The following is a 24,362-nucleotide window of genomic DNA, read 5'->3' as shown; positions in this document are numbered from 1 at the left end:
GCAAGAGGGTGATATATGGTAAGACTTAGTTAAAAGGGGATTCTTCTTTTTGTCTTTTTAAAAATTAAAAGTCTTGGATTCCCCTCCAAATCCATTTCCCAGCCCCCCCCCCCCCCTCTCTGTCTCTCTTCCTGGATTGTAGCCTACACAAGAGGAGGAGCAGACTAGGGCGTTTAGACGGGCCCGCGGTTTCCTGCGTGCAATGTAAAATTGGCCGTGCCCGCACTTACCCCAGGAAATCCTAGGGTACGTACATTGCATTACATGTATGTTTACATGTGCATGTACTTCGATTATCTTGTGATAGACCATTATGCTTTTAAACTAGCGTGATCGGGATCTATTGTAGGTTGAATTTTTGATTTAAGATGTTATTTGTTTTCTTTTCTTTCATCCTTTCTTTCATTCTTTAATTTCTGTTTTCCCTTTTAGTGTAGTGTTATCTTGTCCCTTTCTTATTTTCCAATTTAGAGTTTGGCTCATTCCTTTCTACCTTCATTTTCTTTGCCTTTAATCATCTTAATTCATTTCTCTAATCATGCTACAGTGCCGGCCGCGGGGAACGTCACAATCCCCCCTAGGGCAAACGCGGTAGCCCGTAGCGGGCATTTGAGGGGAGCGGACGCGGGAAGACGCCCGCGTCCGCTCCCCTAGGACATGAGTGCCCGCAGTTAGCGCCCGCGTCTATCCTAGGGTGTTTTCTCTAGGATGTTCGGCAGTGCATTCTTGGTCGAAAGAAGAAGTCCGATTTGACACATTCGTTCAAGACTGCATGTGATCTTTTTCTCATACCAAGCATAAGAGGAGAAAGAGGGAACGGGGGGGGGGGCAAAGAAAAGAAATAAGGAAAGATAAAATGGAGAAGGGATAATGAAGGGGGAAATTAAAACAAGAAGAGGAAGCTAGAGAAAGAGAAAACAGAGGTGATTAAAAAAGCGAAGGTGAGATAGAAAGAAAAGAGGGAAGGTGGAAGGCAAATAAAAGAAAGAAGGATAAAGAGAAGGAATAAGGGGTGAGAAATTAAAAAGGAAGGGAAAATTGAGAAAGATGAAATAGCGGGGATAAAAAATACTGAAGGGGAGAAAGAGAGAGGGAAAGGGACTAATAAAAGAAACAGGGAAAAGGAAAGAAAAGGATACGACTATTCTTATCAAAATACTGGAACCCCTCTCTAATTTTCATCATTTTTTATCCCCTTCCTGATTTACTTTTATCTATCTCAACCACTAGCTCTCATCTATTCTCATCATCAAATTTATTTTCATTTATCGTTTAGTTCTTTTTCAATCCCTCTCTCTTTACCAGACCCGGGTTGTTTCAAAATTGATACGTCCAAAGTCTTTTTTCCAGACCTGGTTAATTCAAAAATTATAATGCAAGTCCAAAGTCTTTTTGTCAGACCCGGTCGTTTCAAAAGTTATAATATACGTCGGTGAGGGGTGAAGACAACACTCTAAGCCCAAGCATTTTAAGTGGGTTTAATTTTGAAGATTGGTCTCAGCTGTCATTTTTTTCAATATTTCTTTATCTTTTAAATAACCGGGTCCAGACGAAAGACTAAGCATAATTCTCGTGTTATTCCACAAGAATAAGAATATGAGTCCTTTGTTTTTAGGATTGTTTAAATCATTTTTAAATCACCGGGTCTGGAATAAAGACAACGCTCTAAACATGTGCTCTTCTATGTGCATGGTCTTAATTTGGAGGATTGTTGGTTCTTAGATTCGTTGTTGGGGGTTGAGTTTTATTGATTATTTATTCCTGAAATAATTGTGTCTGGAGGAAAGTCGATCTTCGACAATCGGTCTTCATGTTGTTCTACAGTATAGTCCAGTCAATCTAGCCAGAATAGGGGGGTGACCCGCCACTAATTGCAACACTTGATTTTCCACTGCAATGCTTTCCAGGAAGGTCCCCTTAACAACATACTAAAAGTCCCAAAAAATCCAAGCAGTGGAAATTTATGAAATTTGCATATTATGCAAATTAGCCATTAAAAGTTATAAAAATAAGGAAAATAGTCCAAAGATTACAAATTAAGCGTCCACAACAATTTAATTTGAGCAAAAAGTAATGATAAATAACTGTATTCAATGTTTTTATTCAAAAGCGCAAACAAATCTACCTAATTTGCATATTATGCAAATAAGCATCCTTATATGGAAAATTTTAAAGATATTGCAATTGTTCTCATATAGACTGCTTGAAAACATTTGATTTATGTAGACATTTATATGCTACTATCACTAAGCATGAGAATTCATCACAATGCCTGAAAATTAATTTGCATATTATGCAAATTAGCCATTAAAAATAGGAAATAAGGAAAATAATCCAAAGATTATATTATTAAATGTCAAAAGCAATTAATTTGAACAAAATTTTAATGATGAATAAATAAGTACAATGTTTTTATTTTAAAAAGCTAGCAAATCTGCCTCATTTGCATATTATGCAAATAGGTATCCATATATGGAAAATGTCAAGAAATTTTGATTTTCTCACATTGACTGTTGTTCAAATCATTATGCTGCTATCACTAAGCATGCATATTTATCCTAATATAATTTGTATTTAAGGGAAATACTGGAAATGTGCTCTTCACGTCCTAAAACCATGTTGTTAGTCTGACAAGATGATGCAATTGGCAAGAACAAAGCACATTATTTGAAATTGGTGAGTAGTTTGTTAGAGCTGACATCCCTTTTTTATATGGATGGGAACGACAGAAGGGAGGCCAAGAAAAGCAAACTTATGGCAGGTGAGATCTGATGAGTAGTCTCATAAAGAAGTGTAACAGAGATTCCATCTGGCCTAGTAGCTTCATGCAGATTGCTTTCTTTAACAATTTCTTCAGTAGTTTGGCTACACCCGCTTGACTAAAAAAAAATATGTTTTCTGGCCATGTCTGGGTCAGAACAGGGTTCCAGGACTTGCAGAGCAGCGTCATCATCATCATGATCAGTGGTAAATACTAAGACTAAAAAATCTGTTGTCTTCCAATGTCTTTCATATTAAGGGCTTCCAACATGCTAGTTGTTACAGCCTGGATCATTGCCAATCCGGTCAACAAATTATGTACTATAGGCTTGTCTATAACCATTCTATGGTCCTCTAATGCATTGTAGCTATTCTGAGCTTCACCTTACTGATGCTTTAGGAGCTCAACATGCGCAAGCCTTCCTATAAAACTTTTTTTCCGACACAATTTATGTCCAGTGTCTCATTGAGGCGCCTTGTGTCGGAAGAAGACAAGGGTAATGGTTTGGTTCTTGTCAAAGTCCTCTTGATTGACATTCAATCTCCTATGCTCGACTTGTCGGATTTCAGTATGTACAGAGAGTTGTATGATTGTCCAAAGTACATCTGCATGACACTATGAAATTCAGCATTCCTCCAGAAGACATCCTTAGTCGTACCATAATTTCTGAAAGGTTTATTCCTCTGTATACCCTCACGGTATACCAATGAATAACACAAAGTGGCAAACAAATCCTGGAATGGGTACACACTGTTAAATCAATGTTGGATGGTATTTGATGGTGATGTTAATGGTGTTCCGTTGGCTTAGTCCTTCATCTGTTAACGTCTACTTGGTTGTTCATTGTCTCACTGAGGAATTTCCATTTGCCATAAATATCAGGAAATTGATATTATTTGCATACGATTTGCTTAGAAACTATAGCTACAATATATGGAGATAGTTGCCATCCTTAGGAGATTCATCAAAGAGGAAAATACAGAAAACGGATGCTTCATCCTGAAGCAGCAACTGGATTCAGCAAGGACGTCTAATCATGATTCCTGTATCTGAAAAGATGTCTATATACACTTTAAGCCTTTATCATGACTTTATGAATGGCTTTCATGTCGCTCGTATGGGCAAATGCTCATTGGTACAGTACTTATAAACCATGCCCAGGGATCTCGTGATCCAAGGAAGTTACTCATATTCACCACCAAGACAAGTGGTGTGCTACAAGGAACAAATATTCAAAGCTAACGAGCTTTTATTTGTACTGGTTGTGACATCTTGTACTGATCACATGACAATCAAGGAGCATGATAGCGTGGACTATACTAGCAAGAAACGCAAAGACTCTACCAAGTCAAGGAGAGAACAAGGGTAGAAATATGAAGCATTCAAACAGTGGGACCCATGTAGAACTGATTCATCTTTGCACAATATGAGTGGGGTATCTACTCCGGTGGTAACTGCTCATGAAAAAAGTCAATAACCAAGCAAGGTCATCAAGGTTACATATATATAATCTACGTGGAATTTTAGAGGAAAATATCACAAGTTTTCTTGATTATTTATAACATGCCGGATGCTTCTTTGCATAATATGTACATTCCACTTCAGATATTAAGCTGATAATTTATGTACTAGGCATTCTTAGTAGTCATATATTGATCTAGATCCACAGAGGGGAGACCTTTCAAGGGCCTTTCAAAGACCAAAAATTGGCAAGGTCTTATACAGCAGTCTCCAAGATCACTGAATTTTGTCATTTCTGTGGAATGGCTCAGAAAGACCCCTCGAAGAACTCTGAAAGACACCTGTCCTATAGAGATCTTTCAATGGTGTTTCAGAGATGTTTATGCATCAAGTGATCCTTCAGAATTCTTTCCATAGACTTTGCCTGGTCTTTCAATTATCTTTCGACGATTTTTCAATGATCTCTCATGAGTCTTACAGTAATCTCTGAAAAAATATCGAGAGACTGCCGAAAGATCATAGAAAGACTAATAAGAACTTTGAAAGTTCATTGAAAGACCAGCAAAAACAATTTTCCTGTAAGACCGCTGAAAGACTGTTTTGAACCGTTTCAATAAGTTTTGGACTCAGGGGGACCACAAAGACCATTGAAAGATCTATCAGGAATCGTGAAAGACATCAGATATCTTTAAAAGTTCGTTGAAAGATCAAGCAAGTTTTATGGTCTTACAGCAGTCTTTCAGAGGTCTTGGTCTCTGTGGAATGAGGGTTTAACTGTTTGTGTGAGAAAAAAAAAATTCTGGGTTGTTCTTTTCCTACAAGGATGCTCATAATTATGATGTAGATTTATTTACATTATTTTTTATTTGAAGAATTATTAAATTTGTAAAGATTATCATGAACTTCCGTTCAATTTATATTGTTTTCCGCACTTGATTTCCAAATTTGGGATTATTTTCCTCATTTGCAAATTTTTATGGCTAATTTGCATAAAATGCAAATTTTGTGATTTTCCTATGCTTGTCTATTTAATGACTTTTAATATGGTTTTAACTTCCTGTAACTTAAGGCATTGCCATATTCAAATTTCAATAAATAATCTACTTGCATTTTTTGAGGAATGTATCACCAGTGTGTTTTCTTGAATATTTATTACATACTTATTTGCATAATATGCAAATGACACTACAGACACTAAGCTAAATATAAATCTATTCAACGTCCTTAGTGATAGCAGCATGTAAATGTCAACATTATTGAAATTTTCAAGCAGTCAATGAGAGAAAACTCACAATATCTTGACAATTTTTCCATATAAGGATGCTTATTTGCATATTATGCAAATGAGGTAGATTTTTTGCACTTTTGATTAAAAACATTGATTAAAGTTATTTATCATAAATTTTCGCTCAAATAAAATTGCTTTGGACACTATTTGTAATTTTCGGACTATTTTCCTTATTTTTCTAACTTTTTATGGCTAATTTGCATAATATGCAAATTTCATAAATTTCCACTGCTTGGATTTTTTGGGACTTTTAGTATGTTGTTCAGGGGACCTTCCTGGAAAGCATTGCAGTGAAATATCAAGTGTTGCAATTAGTGGTGGGTCAAACCCTATATTGACTGGACTAGTAATTAGATTATTGGGTATTCGTTTTATAATATTTGTAAAAACTATTTTATTTTTCAAATAGTAACCAAGTCTGGAGAAAGGATGTCTGCCTTACCCACGCGTTATTACAATGTTTTGTAGGGGTAGTAGTATTATTTTAAAAAAGACATATTTTTACTGGGTGAAACTTTGGAAATTTGGTCTTAGATTTGAAGTTTTTCAGTTACTTTTTTTTAATAGCCGGGTCTGGAGGAAAGAGTACGTTTTAAAACTCGTGTTATTCCACGAGAATAAGAATATAAGGTCTTATGTTAGAAGATTTTTTTCGTAACTGTTTTAGGTCTGGAATAAAGACAACACTCTAAACCTCGTTTAAAACAGGTTCTTAGGTTGAAGGTTTGTTTGGTCTTAGACTTTGATTTTTTAATTCTTACTATTAGCGTTTTGTTTGAAGAAAAAAATGGTCGGGCTGAAAGACTACGCTATATCCAGCATTAATAAGAGTATGGGGTCTTTATACTGTTTTTAAACTGTTATTCATAATGTTTAAATAACAGGTAACCGGGTCTGGAGAAAAGACTACGCTTGATTCTCAATTTACTCTTAGTGCATATATTCACAATATACACCGTATAAGTTGAAACAACAACAAAGACATTAATTCCACCAGTTTTAATTAACTGGGTCTGGAGAAAAGACTAAGCTCGATTCCCATTTTTTTCAACAGGAATATCATTATCGTATCTTAGTTTGGACTTATATTATAAATTTTGAAATAACTGGGTCTGGAAAAAGACTTTGGACTTATTAAAATTCTTGAAACAACCGGGTCTGGAAAAAAGACTTTGGATTTATATTATAATTTTTTAAACAACCGGGTCTGGAAAAAAGACTTTGGACTTTTGTGCTATATGAACGCATTACTATAGGATTTTAGTTTAGAACGGATTCGCCAAAAATCCCTTCAAATTTATTACATTTGTGGGTAAAGTCATTATTACATTTGTGGGCGATCAAAAATTATTACATTTGTGGGTAAAGTGTTATTACATTTGTGGGCGTTATTACATTTGTGGGTGCAACAGGGAGAAAGAAGGAAAAGAGTGAATAAATGGGGCGGAGGATAAAAATGAGGGGAAAGGGAGAGAAGGAGAAAAATATAGCGGGGGATATCGAGCGTGATGATTAAAGGGATTTTCGACTATATTATATAGAGGTGAACCGGGACGGGCTTTTATTCTTCAACTTGGCTCGACTAACTCCTGTGTTCCCCGAAAAGAATAGTTAGCGTTTGCGTGAGCACCCGCTAAAATTCTTAATAAAAGAAAAGAATGGTTTGTATAGCTCCTTTCTTGCTTTGTCGGCAAGTGATAATTAAGTCGTTAAGTACCCATTCCATACAATACGTCATAGTAGCTTTGCTACTATGCGTTAGGAAAGTTTTTTTTTTTAATAGTTACATATATGCAAATAGTTTTTGTTGTTCTGCTCTGAAGCGCATTGAGCATCTAATCAAGATGGAAAGTGCGCTTTACAAATCTCATGTATTATTATTTTTATCTTCCTTATAACACTGAATTATGTATTGTACCAAGCTGTGGTTTGGTTTTGTGATTTGGTTTTATCATTTCTAATTCATATAACAAAATATATGCGAAGGAAAATCTTGTTTTACTGAAATGAAATAATTTTAAAAATGTCCAGACCCTCAATAATATCCAACTAATCTATCAATATAAAACCGCAGTTCGTAAAAATGATAGGTTAATCCTTACTTCGACGATCATCATATAAGTGTATCAAGGAAATTAATATTCGTTTTAAACCCATCTATAATTTTGAATAAAATTGCGCGTAATAAATGCGTTGGACAAGTAATCTTTACTTTGATTATGTTAATTATTATTATCTTCCCAATTCGAATATCTACCGATGTAACTAACACCGCAATCGAGAGCAGATAATGTAATCAGATGTTTTAGCAAAAAGACAAACTTGTTAAATCTGCAACAGGGTGGGGGTTTTAGAGACCCGATTTGAACCGAATTGAAAAGATTATCCTTATTCATTGTTGTTGACGCATCAGATAATTAATACCCCCCCCCCCATTTCTAAGAACATCCTGTCATAAATTGGTAAGCGGATGTGATCAAAGGAGAGGGGTCGGTGTGGTCGGGGAGCAAGACTCTCACAGACTATTGACAATAACAAAACAACCAAATAAAAAAAAATCGATGAGCACAACCTGTTTTGCTAGTGTTCGCTTTTTGCGCGTCAACTTTTTATGATGTGAGAAAGAACAAGTTTCCCCGATATACAAATGCATTACTTGTACATGACCATTACAATCAATCCCTCAACAGGAGGGGAGGGAGGGGGGAGGGCTACATGTGTTGTTGACCCTTATTCCATCAACCTACTTCTCCCACTTAAGTCGTAACTCACCCCCTATTCTCCCGACTCCCATGAACACATTGCTGAGATCCATAATGTTCAAATGCTGCCCAAAAAATTGTAATTTGTGTTCACTCATGCATTATTTAAAGTTCAATTTAATAATTTATGAAACTTGCTTAAACAACCCAAACTGGTCACGATTGATCATTAATTTATCACAACGCCCTTAACTTTGCAAGTTCCAAAGGATTTGTCTCTCAAAAACTGACAGAAATTGGAAGGCTAATTCCAGCCCAGCCTATTTTTCATACCCTTTGTTTCAGTCGGCAGTGCTCGCTCAAGCATGATTAGTTTTCCAACTTTTTGGTGTCATTTGAAAGTTGACTTTATTGGCTTCCATAATAGTTAGTGCTTTCCCCAAAGTGATATATTTTTTATTTGGCAGCCATTTCAAAAGTGTAAGTTTTTTGGGACGCACTCTATACGTCAAGCCCTGAGGAGGTAGGCTTTGCTTAGCCAGCACTTCTTTATAATGTAGCTGATAGAGGAAAATCTACTTTCTTTTTATCTCGAAGTGGTTACAAACTCAATGAAAGTGGTTTGCTATAGACCAGAAGCACCGTTTTGCCTCAATAGGGGCTCCAAATTGGCAGATTTTCCCATAAATTGGCAAAATACGAAAAAGGGCTGGGTGAATTAATTCAGCAGCCCTCTGAGGGGGGTAGGATTCGATTTGAAGCAGATAGAGAAAAGGCTACACCTTCGTCTCCAAGTGGTTTTAAGACAATGAAAGTGGTTAGCTATAATATCAGAAAAACCTTTTTACATCAATGAGGGCTCCGGATTTACTGATTTTTTCATTAATTGGCAAGGTATGGAAGAGGGGTGAGTGACTTTGGCAAACACCGTAGGGGATAGGCTTTACTGTGCCAACACTTCTTTATATTAAGCTGATAGAGAAAATTATCATCCCAAGTGCTTCCAAAAAAGAAAATAAAGTGGTTTACTGCAAAGGGGAAACGCCTTTTGCCTCAATGGGGATATAAAAATCTTCCAATAAATGGGCAAAACACCAAAAGGGGGTTGGTGACTTCGGCAGACCCCTGAGGTGGTAGGATTTGCTGTGCCATTACATCTTTATATGTAACTGATAGCGAAAACACATTAGGCATGTTAGGGCTCCAAAACGCACGATATTTTAAAAGTTAAAGGTCAAGTCCACCTCAGAAAAATGTTGATTTAAATCAATAGAGAAAAATCAGACAAGCACAATGCTGACGATCTTATCAAAATCGGATGTAAAATAAGAAAGTCATGACATTTCAAAGTTTTGCTTATTTTCAACAAAATAGTTATAATGAACGAGCCAGTTACATCCAAATGAGAGATTCGATGACGTCACTCACTCACTATTTCTTTTGTTTTTTATTGTTTGAATTATACAATATTTCAATTTTTACGAATTTGACGATTAGGACCTCCTTGCCCGAAGCACAAAATGTTAACATAATGGAATTCCACGTGTTCAGGGAGGAATGAAAGTTCATTTTACATGATGACAAGAAAATCAAAATATTTCATATTTCAAACAATAAAAAACAAAAGAAATAGTGAGTGAATGACATCATCGAATCTCTCATTTGGATGTAGGTGGTTCGTTCATATAACTGTTTTTGTGAAATGAAGCAAAATTTTGAATTGTCATAACTTTCTTATTTTACATCCGATTTTGATGAAATTTTCTGCGTTATGCTTGTTGAATTTTTCTCTTTTTATTCAAATCAAGTTTTTGTTGCGGTGGACTTGTCCTTTAAGCTACGGATAAGGGCCCGGGTGCCTTCAACAGGCTATTACGGGACTATGCTCTAATGTTCTTGAATGTAATTGCATGCATCATGCAGAGTAATACTTCCTCTAACTTTTCCAAGAGATTTCATTAACACAAAAGTTGCTTTAATATGTAGAAAACGCCCTTTGCCCACATACTCACACCTCTCTATCACTATACGCACATTACGTGCGTGTTAAGCCCCATTTTCGACCTTTTGATCGTGCGACAGGCTGCAACAGGCACCAATCGCTAGTCATCTCATAAGATCGCACAGAGGCTTTCACAGTTGCAACAGCTGTCGTACAACAAAAACAACTAGTAAACCCCGTTGCACGAGTAAGTCGCATGTGCTCTTATTGTGCTCGTGCGATCACATGCGAGTGTTGCACGAGGGATTGCGAGTGGAACGGTCGCATAAATGCGAATGAAACGGTAGTGCAATGTTGTAACAGTCTTATGGCCGTTGCGATCGGTCTTGCTACAGTCTTATGGCCCATATATTATCGCACCCAGTCGCAAGACAGGTCTCTGTACATGTAGGTCGCTAGCACATGTGCAAGTGTTGTGCGACCTCAAGTCGAGTAAATTTGACTACTTAGTCGTGCCACCTCTCGCTCCAAGTCGTACAACGTTGAACGACACTCGCACGATGATCGCCCGACCGATGGTACGACCCCGGGTACGGCCTGATGCAAGTGAATCGATCGTATTTGATCGCGTTCGGATTTTGAACATGTTCAAAGTTCAGTTGTAACCAGTCACGACCACCTCGAGATCGTGCGACCGTCTACAACGACTGCGAGTTCGAATCTCGCAAGACACCAAGAGATCGATCGTGCAACAACAAGAAAAACTGTTGCAGGCGATCGTAAACTGGTCGGACGTCAATTGTGAAAGGGGCTGAACGGTCGCATACATGCGAATTCAACGGAAGTGGAATGTTGTAAGCTGTAATTTCGATCGGTCTTGCAACAGTCTTATATAATCGCACCCAGTCGCAAGACTGGTCTCTGTAGGTCTCTAGCACATGTCCAAGTGTTGTACGACCTCCAGTCGACTAAATGCTACTAAACTTAGTTGTGCCACTTCTCGCACCAAGTCGTACAACGTTGAACAACACTCACATGATGATCGCCAGACCGATGGTACGATCTGATGCGAGTGAATCAGTCGTATTTAATCGCGTTTGGATTTTGAACATGTTCAAAGTTCAGATGCGACCAGTCACGACCACCTGCGACCACCAACGAGTTCGTGCTATCGTCTACAACGACTGCGAGTGCTCGCAAGACACCAAGAGATCGATCGTGCAACGACAAGAAAAAACTGTTGCAGGCGGTCGTAAACAGGTCGTACGTCAATTGTGAAAGGGGCTTTAGTCACCACATTAAAGGGAAGGCAAGACCGATTTAATCTATTGCACTCTCTTTAAAGGCATGACAGCGATCGCGTTGTAGTCGTTATCAACAAAAGTGTGTCGATATCAACTTTATTGCATTATCGAGTAATACTTCCGGATGTATTGGATCTTAATCTAAGCAAATTTAAGACATTAATACTGTTATGAAGCATATAAATTTTCTCGTTGATATGTTCCCTTTCTTGTCGAATGCTGATATTTTTCATTAAATGTTGATGTTAATGGATAAAACAAACAGATATCAACGCACATGAAAAGTTTTGACCGAAAAATTAAAGTTTTGGCATAAATTCTCAAATTTTTCGAAAGATATTAACCGAACAGTCCCGGAAACGATTACAATCGATTTATAATATCTTAATCAAAGTGATTGGCGTATTCATTTCAAGATTATCCAATTGTCTGTGCAAAATATATTAGGGCATATATCAATTAATTTTGGCAGCCACCTTGGATTTATGCAAATTATATGCCTTTCCCCTGTTCGGATAGTTTGGGACTTTTAGTATGTTGTACTAGGGACCTCACAGAAATGCTTTGTGGTGAAAAAAAAATTCTGTTGCAATTTGTTCGTAGTTTGGTCAAAATTTGGGCTAAAATGACTGGACTGTAAAGATAGGCGCTGTGGCTCAGTGGTTAACTCTTGGGACTTTGAACCACAAGGTCCGGGGTTCAAATCCTTCCACAGCACTCACATCCTTTGGCAAGGCATTTATCTACATTTGCCTCTCTCCACCAAGGTGTATCCGGTAGGAAGGAATTCCTTGAATGCTCAAGCACCCGACCAGGGTACTTGTGCTAAAGCTGGGGTAATGGTATGCAACGCTCGAAGTGTTTAATGTAGAGGTGCACATTATTCCTTGGGTCACACTTGCAGTTCTACCGATTAATCCTCAACATTCCCTACGCGTCAGACTCAACATTCAGTTTTAATATTGTTCAAGATGTTAATTCTCACTCAAGGCCACAGGCGATGGTCTTGTGAGGATTTCGGTCCATCCAGGGGCAGAACATATGTATTAAGAAACACACAATTTGAGCTTAGCTTTGCAGGGGTTTGATCCCTCAAAATTTAAAAACAGGACCTTCTGCTTTCTTGTGCTCGGAATTTAAAATGAAGACGGGTAATGATAATACATCATGCTATTTTTGGCAGGAGTTTCTGATTTTTATTCATACATCAATAATAAATTAACATTTTCATGTAATAACAATGATATAAATGAATATAATTTGAATGTGAAGAAATAAATATTACTGACAATGTAATAATATATACATGTATATTGGTACACATAAAAAAAAATTGGTTTAAAATACAGTACAGGGGACAGCTACATGTATTATAAGCAGAAAACTGCTTGAAACAATAATAGCCAGGACCGAGGAGAGGGCCCATTGGAAAAAAAGTTCTTATAAACTGAACAGGCTACCCTGACAATATATTAAACTTACCCGCATAAACTAGAATATTCGAGGTCTTTGCGGTGGCTGACACAATAAGTATAGCAATACCAGAGAGAAAGCCAACCTGCATTATGATGTAGCCAGACATACAGAATAGTAACGGCTTGATCATCACCATGGCAACTGCGATAAACAAAGAGAAAAGGGATATGTTATTACAGGACTATCACATCAACAATACAAAGGATCATCTTACAAAGAGTTGCAATATAGTCAAATAAAACTCAAATTGCGATTTATCTGAATTTCTTATCTCTTAAGTACACAATCGGAATCTAATTTCAACTTTATCTATCGCAACTCTTTGTGACATGGACCCCAACAGCTTCAAGGCCACTCCACAACTTGACGACAGGATTATGGAAAAAGGATTCATAGCAAAATCGGGTTAAAATCTTACTTATCGTTTTCTCTAAATGTTTTTATGACTATGATCAGCTTTTATTACTACTACTTTTATTACTAAAGGGAGGAAGACTGATGCCATAAAAGTTTACCTAGGGGTTCATATGAAGATTCAGAACTATAGAAAGTAGTATTTGTTTTAATCTTTGTAAACATCAAATGTGTTAAATGTTGTAATCCAAAATTTGGCCATCAACCAATAGCAAGGTGTGATGATAATGATGATGGTGTTGATGATGTTGATAATGATGATAGTGATGATGATGATGATGATGGTGGTGGTGGTGTTGGTGATGATGATGATGATGATGGTGGTGTTGTTGGTGATGATGGTGGTTATGTGGTTTTGCTTGCATGATGAATTGATGGTGATGGTGGTGGGGATGATGATGATCATGATGATGATCATGATAATCATGATGATGATCATGATAATCATGATGATCACGATGATGAAAAGACTTGGGAAAAGTCGAAAGACTTACCAAAAGCAGGACATGCATTCACAATGACATTGTAGATCCCGACCATAGTGGGTGACCAACAAAACGGTTGACCAATCCCATAGATGGTTATAACAGCATAGATAGCCTCGTTGATTAGAAAGAAAACCATTTTTATGAAAACTAGGAGCACCAATCTTGACTGTCTCTTGTCCTCTGATACCGATACAAGACGGACAAAACTTTTTAGGAGGCCCTTGACTGTTGCGACTACCTTAAACTTTGTGTGATTTTTCACACTTTCGAGTAAGATGCCCGGGATTGAGACGTTAAGGACGTAAAGGAAGGCGAATACCCACGCGCAACCAAACGTGAGGTTGTAGTTCCCCGTATTCTGCAAGATGAGGTCAACCAGGATTTGACTCCCACCGAATCCGATGTAAATCATGAATGAGAGGATTGTGTATTTGTTGACCAGCGACTTTGCGGTGCTCGTGTCTGCGATATACGCGAACGACACATTTATGGAGACGGCGGAATCTCCGCCAAGACCAATGATGCATTCTGCCGCCACGGCGACGATGAGCGGGAGGTGCAGCCAGGCGACGAGCATGAAGATGGTCGCGGCGAGAAGATGGCCAAAGGCATTGATGATCAGGATGGGTTTCCGGCCGACGATGTCAGAGGCAGCGATCAGGATCGTTCCAGTGAAAATAGGGAAAAAGACTGATGCCCAGCACATGTACATGACCCATAATGAGGTCTCAGACTCTATCTCTTTACCTGTAGCATCAGCTGTAAAAATAAATTTTAATTTAAACAATGCATAGAGAAATAGGCATTTACCACATGCACACATCTTTGGTGACTTTTTAACTATATTGAAGCAGTGCATAATCAATTTTTATCCACTTAGTGTACCACCAGGGGCCTGTTGCAGAAAGAGTGGCGTTGAAACGCAACTACATTTCAAGCGCAAGTCCCGAATACAGGTGCTTCATTGGCTGAAAAAACAAGTTGCGCAAGATTTTTTTGAGTTGCGTTTGATCGTAACTCTTTCTGCAACGGACCCAGGTCTATTTCTTTTGATTCTTATTTGGTCTAATACTAGGGCCCTTCTTAGAAAGAGTTACGATTGATCCAATCAACGTAACTATGGAAATCGATCCGTGTCATAAATTCACCTACAGTAAATTTGCAAAATGTCCTTTGTAAACAAAAGAGAACACCCCTTAATCAAAATGGCACAATTTTCTGTAAACTCCTGCCTTGGCCTACACATGAGCAAGGTAATTCTTGTCCGTGCCTTTCTGTGTTAGTGGTTATCAGAATTATCGTTTTTAGCTAAAATTTCATGATTCCACAAAGAAAAGTTTACATTATGAACCAGATGTAGATCATGCCCTAGGACCAAAATCCAGTTGAAACCAGTTAGATTTCCAACTGGTTTCAATTGGTTTTAACTGTAATTTAACAATTTCCAGTTGAAACCAATTGAAACCAGTTGGGCAACTGGAAATCCTAACTGGAACCAGTTGGGTAACTGGAAATCCTCTCTGGAACCAGTTGGGCAACTGGAAATCCTAACTGGAACCAGTTGGGCAACTGGAAATTTCAGTCCTAACTGGAACCAGTTGGGTAACTGGAAATCCTAACTGGAACCAGTTGGACAACTGGAAATCCTAACTTGAACCAGTTGGCTAACTGGAAATCCTAACTGGAACCAATTTGGTAACTGGAGATGACTTCCAACTGGAAATGATTTCTAACTGGAACCAGTTGGGTAACTGGAAATCCTAACTGGAACCAGTTGGGTAATTGGAAATCTTAACTTGAACCAGTCGGGTAACTGGAAATCCTAATTGGAACCAATTCGGGTAACTGGAGATGACTTCTAACTGAAAAGGTAGGTAACTGGAAATGAATTCTAATTGGACCAGCTTCGGTTATTTACAGAGAACTTCCCTGGTTTAGGTGTGGATGGTCACATTTTATACCTAGACCAAAAGCTTCAGTCTCTGTACCTCATTGGATGTTCCGCAGAACTACGTTGGCTCCACTCATGGGGATTATGGTAAAATGTCCGAAATTGTTTAAGAAATCCCCCAGAAACGACGGTTATTTCTGTCTAACATGTACCTGACTTATTCGCTAAGGAACAGTTCCCTGCCTCAGGTAGCGTGTAGTTATATTCAGCAGCCAGACGAGCCTCAACATACTGGGTGCGAATGTTGAACAGCACACCTTGGACGGCTAGACTCAGAAACACAACAGGTTCCACAGAGATGACTCTTGACCTCGCTCTAGGCTCCTCTTCCATCTCATATTCCGAAGACGTCATCAACCTAGAGGATATCGGGTTTGGTCTCCATGATGGAGTCTGACATAGACTGCTACAAGAAAAAGAAAGGAGACACAGTCAATTGACGCCTTTCGTTATGACAGACATGCCAAGACTTGCGCTTTTGGCATGAGACTCCCACCGTTGGAAATCCTGCTCATCCCCCAAATCTTTATCGCACCTGTATGATCACAGCGTATCTCCATACAATGCCTGTGATCTCTTGTTGAGCCATGGAGCATAGCTGGTCTTTGAACTTGGCATCTCTGTCACGGTTATGCATAAAGTTGAGATGGGGAATCCTGGCTTTTTAACTGACTTATCTTGCACACATTATGGTATACTCTCTCAACAAACTGAAATAATCTCACCATTTTCAATCTACTTTTTTGCACGTGAACGTACTGGATGCTGACTTTTTATGGACAAGAACTTTGATGATTGCCTATAAAAGCCGCCCACAACGCAACTCTAAAGAGGGTGTTGCAATTCCCCATGTTTCATTCGGTACTTACACTTCGTAATTCCGAAACAAGTAAATTGCCTATATCTCGATGTTCGTTAATCCGGAAACGTAAAAGGGTTCGTTAATCCGAACATTTGTGGCATTATTCCCAAGGTTCGTTGTTCCGAAGGTTCGTTAGTCCGAAAACGAAATAAGGTTCGTTAATCATTTCGTTTTCGGACTAACGAACCTTCGGAATTACGAATGTATGCGGTTTCGTTCTACGGTAACTGTTGAATTTAGTAAACCGGCCAAACGTCAAAAAGAGCTCTAGATAAGGATTAGACAGCTAAAAGTCTTGCTGAAATACCCAAGAATAGCGCACGGCCGGATGCCAAGCGCACTTATGCGTGAAAGTGTCATTTAAGCGTGAAATGTAAAAGGATGTAACAAAAATCACGCATTTTCGGAATAGGTTAACCTGTTAAAATTATTATTATTATTATTATTATTATTATTACTTATTATTTGTACTGCGCTTTTCCCATTAGGCCCAAAGCGCTTACAATGAATTGGTAAGATGTATTATACAAAAATTACAAAGTGTGAAAGAGTTGAGTTTTTAAAGACTTTTTGAAGATTGCTAATGATGGAGACTGTCTAATTATTAGTGGCAGATCATTCCAGGATTTTGAAGCCGACACCGTAAAAGTTCTGTCACCAGCTAATATACGAGTTAATGGATATGTGAGGCGAAGGTGATCACTGGCCGATCTAAGAGCTCTAGTTGGTGTATAAAGATTCAAGCAGTTACCTAAATACTGTGGAGCCTGTTTATTCAATGTTTTGTAGACAATCAAGAGTAATTTGAACGTAATTCTCTGTTTAAAAGGAAGCCAGTGAAGAGAATTAAAGAGTGGTTGGGAAGGATGATCACGGGAAACCTGTAAAATTAATCGTGCTGCCCAATTTTGTAGTCGTTGAACACGGACTAATTGATAAGAGGGAATTGTAGAAAGGAGCCCATTGCAATAATCGATACGAGACAGAACCAATGAACGAACAGCATTGTGACAGGCAGACTGGTCAATAAACCTTCTGATTCTAGAAATGTTCCTTAAATAAAAAGTGACTGTGCTACAGATATGAGAGATATGGTACGACATTGACATGCGGGAATCAAATATGACACCAAGGTTTCGTATTTTTTCTGATGGTCTAATGAGTGTACCATCAACATCAAGTTGAACATTTGGAAGATTGCGCAAGTTATAAGTAGAGGCCGCAACAAAAAATTCAGTTTTATTGTCGTTTAGTTTTAGTTTATTCACTATCATCCACTGTCTTATATCTGATATACAATTCTGGAGTTTAACCAGTGCATTATTGAGAGCTCCAGGAGTCTTCGGATCAAAAGAAACATATAATTGTATGTCATCAGCGTAAAAATGATAATTGATACAGTGATTTCGGATGATATCACCAACTGGAAAAGTATATATTGAGTAGCCTATGGGTCCGACTATTGACCCCTGAGGGAGTCCAAATTCTAGAGTTATGGGATTTGACAATGTGCCATCAATATCAACTTGCGAAGTCCAACCAGACAGGTATGATTGGAACCAGGATAAGACTGTGGACCTAATGCCTATTCTATTGAATAACCGGGATATGAAAATGTTATGATCTATTGTATCAAACGCGGCAGATAAATCTAACAGCACTATGAGAACTACATTATTAGAGTCGAGAGAAAACATGATGTCATTTTTTACTTTGATCAGAGCAGACTCGGTGCTGTGACCTGGCCTATAGGCAGATTGAAGAGGATCAAGAATATTATTAGATTCAATATGATCAGCTAGTTGAGTACATGCCGCCTTCTCGATGAGTTTACCTAGAAATGATAAGTTTGAGACCGGTCTATAATTACTGATATCATTAACATCCAACCCTGATTTCTTCAAAAAAGGTTTGATGATTGCTGAATGTGCTTGATCAGGGAAAATACCTGTGGAAAGAGATTGATTGATTACATTTGTAAGCAATGGTAATAAATGAACGATGTTTTCCTTCAAAATCCATGTAGGGATGGGGTCAAAACGAGAGGATTTAGTAGCAGAAGACATAATAATTCTAGATACATTTGACTGAGAAAGCACCTGAAATTCTGTAAAAAGTGGAATATTTTGGTTTTCAATATCACTTAACTGAATGTTAACAGGTACAGTACATGAATCAAGTTCAGCTCTTATTCTCCTTATCTTGTTAACAAAAAACGAAGAGAATTGATGAGCTAATCTGGCTGCAGATTCATATAAGGGAAGTTGATTCGACTTCTTGTTTAAAAGTGAATGAATGATCTGATATACCTCCTTGACAGAACACGAACCTAACTTATCTTTCAAGAAATCTTCTTTAGCGGTATCAATGATTTGGCATACATTCCTATTAGCTTCTATGAACAATGTGCGATCTGACTCTAGTCGTGTTTTACGCCATTTACGTTCTGCTTTACGTCGGTGCTGGCGAGCAACAAGTACAGACTGATTAAACCAGGGGGTCCACGTCGCTTCAGAGGGCGGGACTTGGTTGAAGATGGTGCACAGGTATCCAGTACCTTAGTGACGCCAGAAACATACCAGTCAAAAAGAGACACATTATCTAAATCTTCTGGTTGAGATGAAACTAAGTCAAGTAAAGCATTACTGAATTGAGCTTTATCAATCTTGCGGTAATCACGTACGGAAGAAGTAACAGAGACTGGGTCAGATTTCTGATGAGCTAGTAGAAAATGAATCATATAATGATCAGAAATACAAGTGTCAAATGTGTGACACTGTAAGATAACTGAATCATCTCTGGTAAAAACTAGATCTAAAGTATGACCAAGATTGTGGGTTGGGCCTTGGACATGCTGAATGAACCAAGCCGAAGAGATGGTGTTCCTCATGTGAAGCACATCATTTTTATTCATGTCTTCCCAATGGACATTGAAATCACCTAATAACACCAATTTTCCTGGACATAGTGATATTTCGCATATGTATTCATCAAATTCCTTCAAGAAGTCAGAACTTGTGAATCTATTTGCTGAAGAAGGGGGTGGTCTATAGACAATGAAAAAATTGATAGAGCTTGACAAGTCGGTAATATGAGCGTGTTCAAATGTGGAAAACCTAAAATCTATTTTCTTGATCTTTAGTTTGAGTATGCTTTTATACAGTACTCCAATCCCTCCTCCACGATTACGTGCGTCTCTTGGAGAGTTAATGAAAGTATATCCTATAGGAGTGCACTCCCCAATCACTACATCGTCCTGATTACTCAACCAGGTTTCTGTAATGCACATAACATCAATATTATGTTCATTAACATATTCAGTAACATAAGTAGTTTTATTTCTTACAGAATGTGCGTTCCACAAACAGACGTTGCAACTAGATCTTACAAGATTGTTATCAACACACGACACTGTTTTAAGATTGATGTTGTTCCTTCGTCGCTTCTTTCGACTACAGCCATTGGCGGCGGAAGCCAATAAATTTAGGGGGTGTCCACCTGAAATTTTGGGATGGACACATGTTAAAAATAGGACAAGCGCCCCAAAAATTTTTGAGAAGCAAAAAAAAAAAAAAAAAAAAAAAAAAAAGGTCATCAACATAAATTTTAGGGGGGGACAACACACGTGTCAAGGGGGTCCACGTGAATTTAGGGGGGGGACGCAGGAAAAAAAATTGACAAGCAATAAAAAAAAAAAAAAAAAAAAAAAAAAAAAAAAAAAAGGTTATCAAAACAAAATTTAGGGGGGGGGACCGTTCCCCCCACCTAAAATTTAGGGGGGGACACGTCCCCCCCGTCCCCCCGCTTCCGCCGCCTATGACTACAGCTGTTCGCAGAATCCCTTTTCTGGCCTCCTCTTTTACCTCGAAAACGTGTCTGGATGCCAAGTTCTTTGATCCGAAGCCATAAATTCTCATGGAGCATGCCCCTGTTCTTCGTTGTTTTGTGAGCAATGTTCGATAGTCCATTTGTAACCACCTCAGGATTGTAATGTTTCCATGCAGGGTTACACTGCAGAAGAAAATCTCTGTCATAAACAATTCGTCCATTAGTTCCATTGTAAGATGTACTCGCAGATACATGTAGCTTACGGGCAAAATACTCTCCAGGAGCGTTTTCGGTTGTTGGTCCTGGGTTGGGGTTGACGTCGCCGGACTTCAATAACTGGAACTGGAATGTTGCCGTTGAATTCTGGTAATATGGCTGGCGGTGTTTCAAGTACTTGCAATGAATCCAGGATACTGAAGTGTGAAGATATCCATGTTCATGTACATGATGTGGCACAGCTGCAGTTGAGATTTGAGCAGTAAATAGAATGTAAAAGATGAACCAAAGTCTCAATAGCTGATTGTAATGCTAGGATCAATTACTTACTTGAACAATACAATAGCCTTTAAAGCTGAATGAACATGAATGGTGAGCACCAAGTACAGTGTATGTGTAGGCAGTATATAGACATACAATACACAGCCTACATAAAATGGCTTACATATACAGAGAAGCTCAAATCAAAACCAAAGCAAAAAATCTTATGTCAAAGATCACACCAATATTGGAAAAAAATGATTCAAAATTTGGCCAAATGAATCCATGCATATAACAAATTTGCATGATACAACTATAACACCAAAAGTACACAATATAACAGTGAAAAACATGTAAAATATCAGAGCTTACCTTTGGTATGCGATCCTTTTTATTTAGATTTTCAAACGATAAAAGTCTGATATACATTTCAAATTTGAATATAACACACAACTATTATGTCACAGTGAAACATAAAACCGCGATTTCCTCAAAATGAAAGTTTGTGAAAACTATCATTAGTTTGAAGTTATTTTGCAAGTTAAATTCTTCAATTTAAATGCGTTTACCCATTGAACAGTAAAATTAATGTCCTTATGTCAAAAATATCAAAAAAAAATTCAAGTAAGATGGAAGCCATCTCATTTAATGTTACCAGGTGCGCATTTGGAATAAAAAGTGAACGGCTTATGTCGAAAGGGTGGGTGCTGTCGCGTTAGGGTGCGTCAACGCGAACGCGAAGATTCGTCCAAAGCCCCCCGGTTTAGCCGAAAGTGTGCGTCGGGAGCGCCACGTCGCGTCGCGTTCACTGGAACGCGCCCTTTCGTCCAAAGCCCCCCCCCCCCCCGGTTTGGACGAAAGGGTGTGTTTAATAATAATGAATAAATAAATAAATAAAAATACAAATATTTATAAGAAAGCTGAATATAAGATATTTTGCTAATTTGCACGTAAAATAGTGGATTTTCAATCATTTAAAGCATTGACAATTTGAGGAAAAGAAAGAAAAGTTCAAATAATAATGATAATAATAATAATTATCATGATAATAAAATCAGATACCCACCCTTGCAATAACCCAATTTTTCACTCCAAATTCATTTCCATAAATTCACTCTTTGGGGTGAAAATTATTATTAGTATCATTATTATTATTAGTTGAACTTTTCTTTCTTTTCCTCAAATTGTCAATACTTTAAATGATTGAAAATCCACTATTTTACGTGCAAATTGGCAAAATACCTTATATTCAGCTTTCTAATAAATATTTGTATTTTTATTTATTTATTTATTCATTATTATTAAACACACCCTTTCTTCCAAACCGGGGGGGGGGCTTTGGACGAAAGGGCGCGTTCCAGTGAACGCGACGCGACGTGGCGCTCCCGACGCACCCTTTCGGCTAAACCGGGGGGGGGGGGGGCTTTGGACGAATCTTCGCGTTCGCGTTGACGCACCCTAACGCGACAGCACCCACCCTTTCGAAATAAGCCAAAGTGAACATACCGTATATACAATGCGTATCAAAAATTAAAAAATATACAACATGTGGGTAATTTTTTTCACATATAATCTTGGGTTTGGGTCTCATCTATCCAATGAAAGTAAAAGTTTTGACAGAATATTACACTTAAAGGACAAGTCCACCCCCCAAAAAAACTTGATTTGAATAAAAAGAGAAAAATTCAACTAACATAACACTGAAAATTTCATCCAAATCGGATGTAAAATACGAAAGTTATGGCATTTTAAAATTTCACTTCATTTCACAAAACGATTATATGCACATCTCGGTCGGTATGCAAATTAGGAACTGATGACATCACTTACTCACAATGTCTTTTGTATTTTATCATATGAAATATTTTTATTTTCTCGTCATTATCATGTGAAATGAAGTTTCATTCCTCCCTGAACACGTGGAATTCTTAAACAATTATTACCAGGTAAAAAAGAAATAGTAGGAGTAAAGATAGTTAAAGATGACTTATTAATTACTGACAAAAATATTATAGTTGACCTTTTGAACAAGTCATTTAATGAATTTGCAATGAACCTAGCACAAGGTACTCAGGTTTCTACAAATAATATCAATAGTATGAATGCATTATTCCAAACCGATAAACGTTTCGTGTTTGAAGGAATAAAAGAAGAGTTCGTACTAAAAGAACTGCAAAATATTGATATAAAAAAAGCATCTGGGGTTGATGGTCTGCATCTTAAATTGTTAAAAAAATCTGCCCTCCATATCGCCAAACCGCTTACAAGATTATTTAATACGTCACTCCAAACCGGTAGAATTCCAAAAGAATTTAAGAAAGCGAAGATCACACTAAGTCACAAAGGGGGTACTTTTGAACCAAAGAACTACAGACCGATTTCTCTTCTACCGACACTTTCTAAAATACTCGAAAAAGCAGTCCATCAACAACTTTATGCTTATCTAAACAAATATGACCTACTATGTGATTGTCAGTCTGGTTTCAGGCCTCTTCAATCGACATCTACCTGTTTGACAGAAATAGTTGATTTTATCTTGAATAACATGAACTCCGGAAGAATAACAGGGGGTCTGTTCTTAGACCTACAGAAGGCGTTCGATGTAATCCCTATTGATTTGATTCTTGACAAGATGTGTTATTATGGTATAAAAGACTCTGAACTGCAATGGTTTAAAATGTATTTGACTGAAAGACAACAATGTATTTCAATAAAAGGAACAACAAGTTCCTTTTTAGATGTAAAAACAGGTTTCCCTCAAGGGTCCATACTTGGGCCCCTGATTTTTTGTTTATATATCAACGATTTAGGAAACTTAACCTTGCATAAAAACACATAACTCTGTTTATATGCAGATGACACTTCTGTCTTTAACAGCGACACAACAATAATTAACATACAAAGAAATTTACAATCCGATTTCGACTTAATTGCCAGATGGCTAAAAATTAATCGTATGTATTTACACCCTCAAAAGACTAAGATCATGACTTTTGGTAACAAACGTAAACTACAAAATAATACAATTGCAATAAACTTTGAGAATACAACTTTAGAACATGTTGATAATATTAAATACCTAGGAATCATTTTCGATTCTCAATTAAGCTGGTCTTTGCATATACAGTACATATCTTGCAAAATATAACGTTCTATTGCTTGCATAAGAAGAATTAAACACTTAATCAACAGAAATCAATTAAAACAGTTATACTTTGCGCTTATATTGTCATATATTGACTATTGTTCTACAGCTTGGGGAAACTGCTCGAAAACTAATATAACCCGATTACAGAAACTGCAGAATAGATAAGCTCGCTTGGTTTTGAATACAGATTATTCAACTTCACAATGTTCTTTGTTAACTACACTCGACTGGCAATCGGTTGAACAGAGGATTAAATACCA

General features: G+C 37.6%; 1 protein-coding gene across 5 annotated transcripts in view; it reads right to left on the bottom strand.

Annotated features, from left to right (window-relative positions):
• LOC121421480 (proton-coupled folate transporter-like) overlaps positions 1 to 21,370 on the bottom strand; it is a 33,810-nt gene extending 12,440 nt beyond the window's left edge. The window contains exons 1-4 of one of the 5 annotated variants that reach the window (XM_041616201.1): positions 21,327 to 21,370; positions 15,940 to 16,193; positions 13,843 to 14,595; positions 12,941 to 13,075 (exon numbers count right to left, since the gene is read on the bottom strand). In XM_041616201.1, coding sequence (XP_041472135.1) covers positions 12,941 to 13,075; positions 13,843 to 14,595; positions 15,940 to 16,141 — 1,090 coding nt within the window. In that variant the 5' untranslated portion in view covers positions 16,142 to 16,193; positions 21,327 to 21,370. The other 4 variants (XM_041616197.1, XM_041616198.1, XM_041616199.1 and 1 more) reach the window with 4 other exon arrangements.
• Between the last annotated feature and the right edge of the window lie 2,992 nt (positions 21,371 to 24,362).

Source organism: Lytechinus variegatus, chromosome 9 (genome assembly GCF_018143015.1).
Source record: "Lytechinus variegatus isolate NC3 chromosome 9, Lvar_3.0, whole genome shotgun sequence".
Lineage (NCBI taxonomy): Eukaryota > Metazoa > Echinodermata > Echinoidea > Temnopleuroida > Toxopneustidae > Lytechinus > Lytechinus variegatus.
The sequence above is the reverse complement of the archived record's forward strand: the minus strand, read 5'-3'. Positions and strand labels throughout refer to the sequence as shown.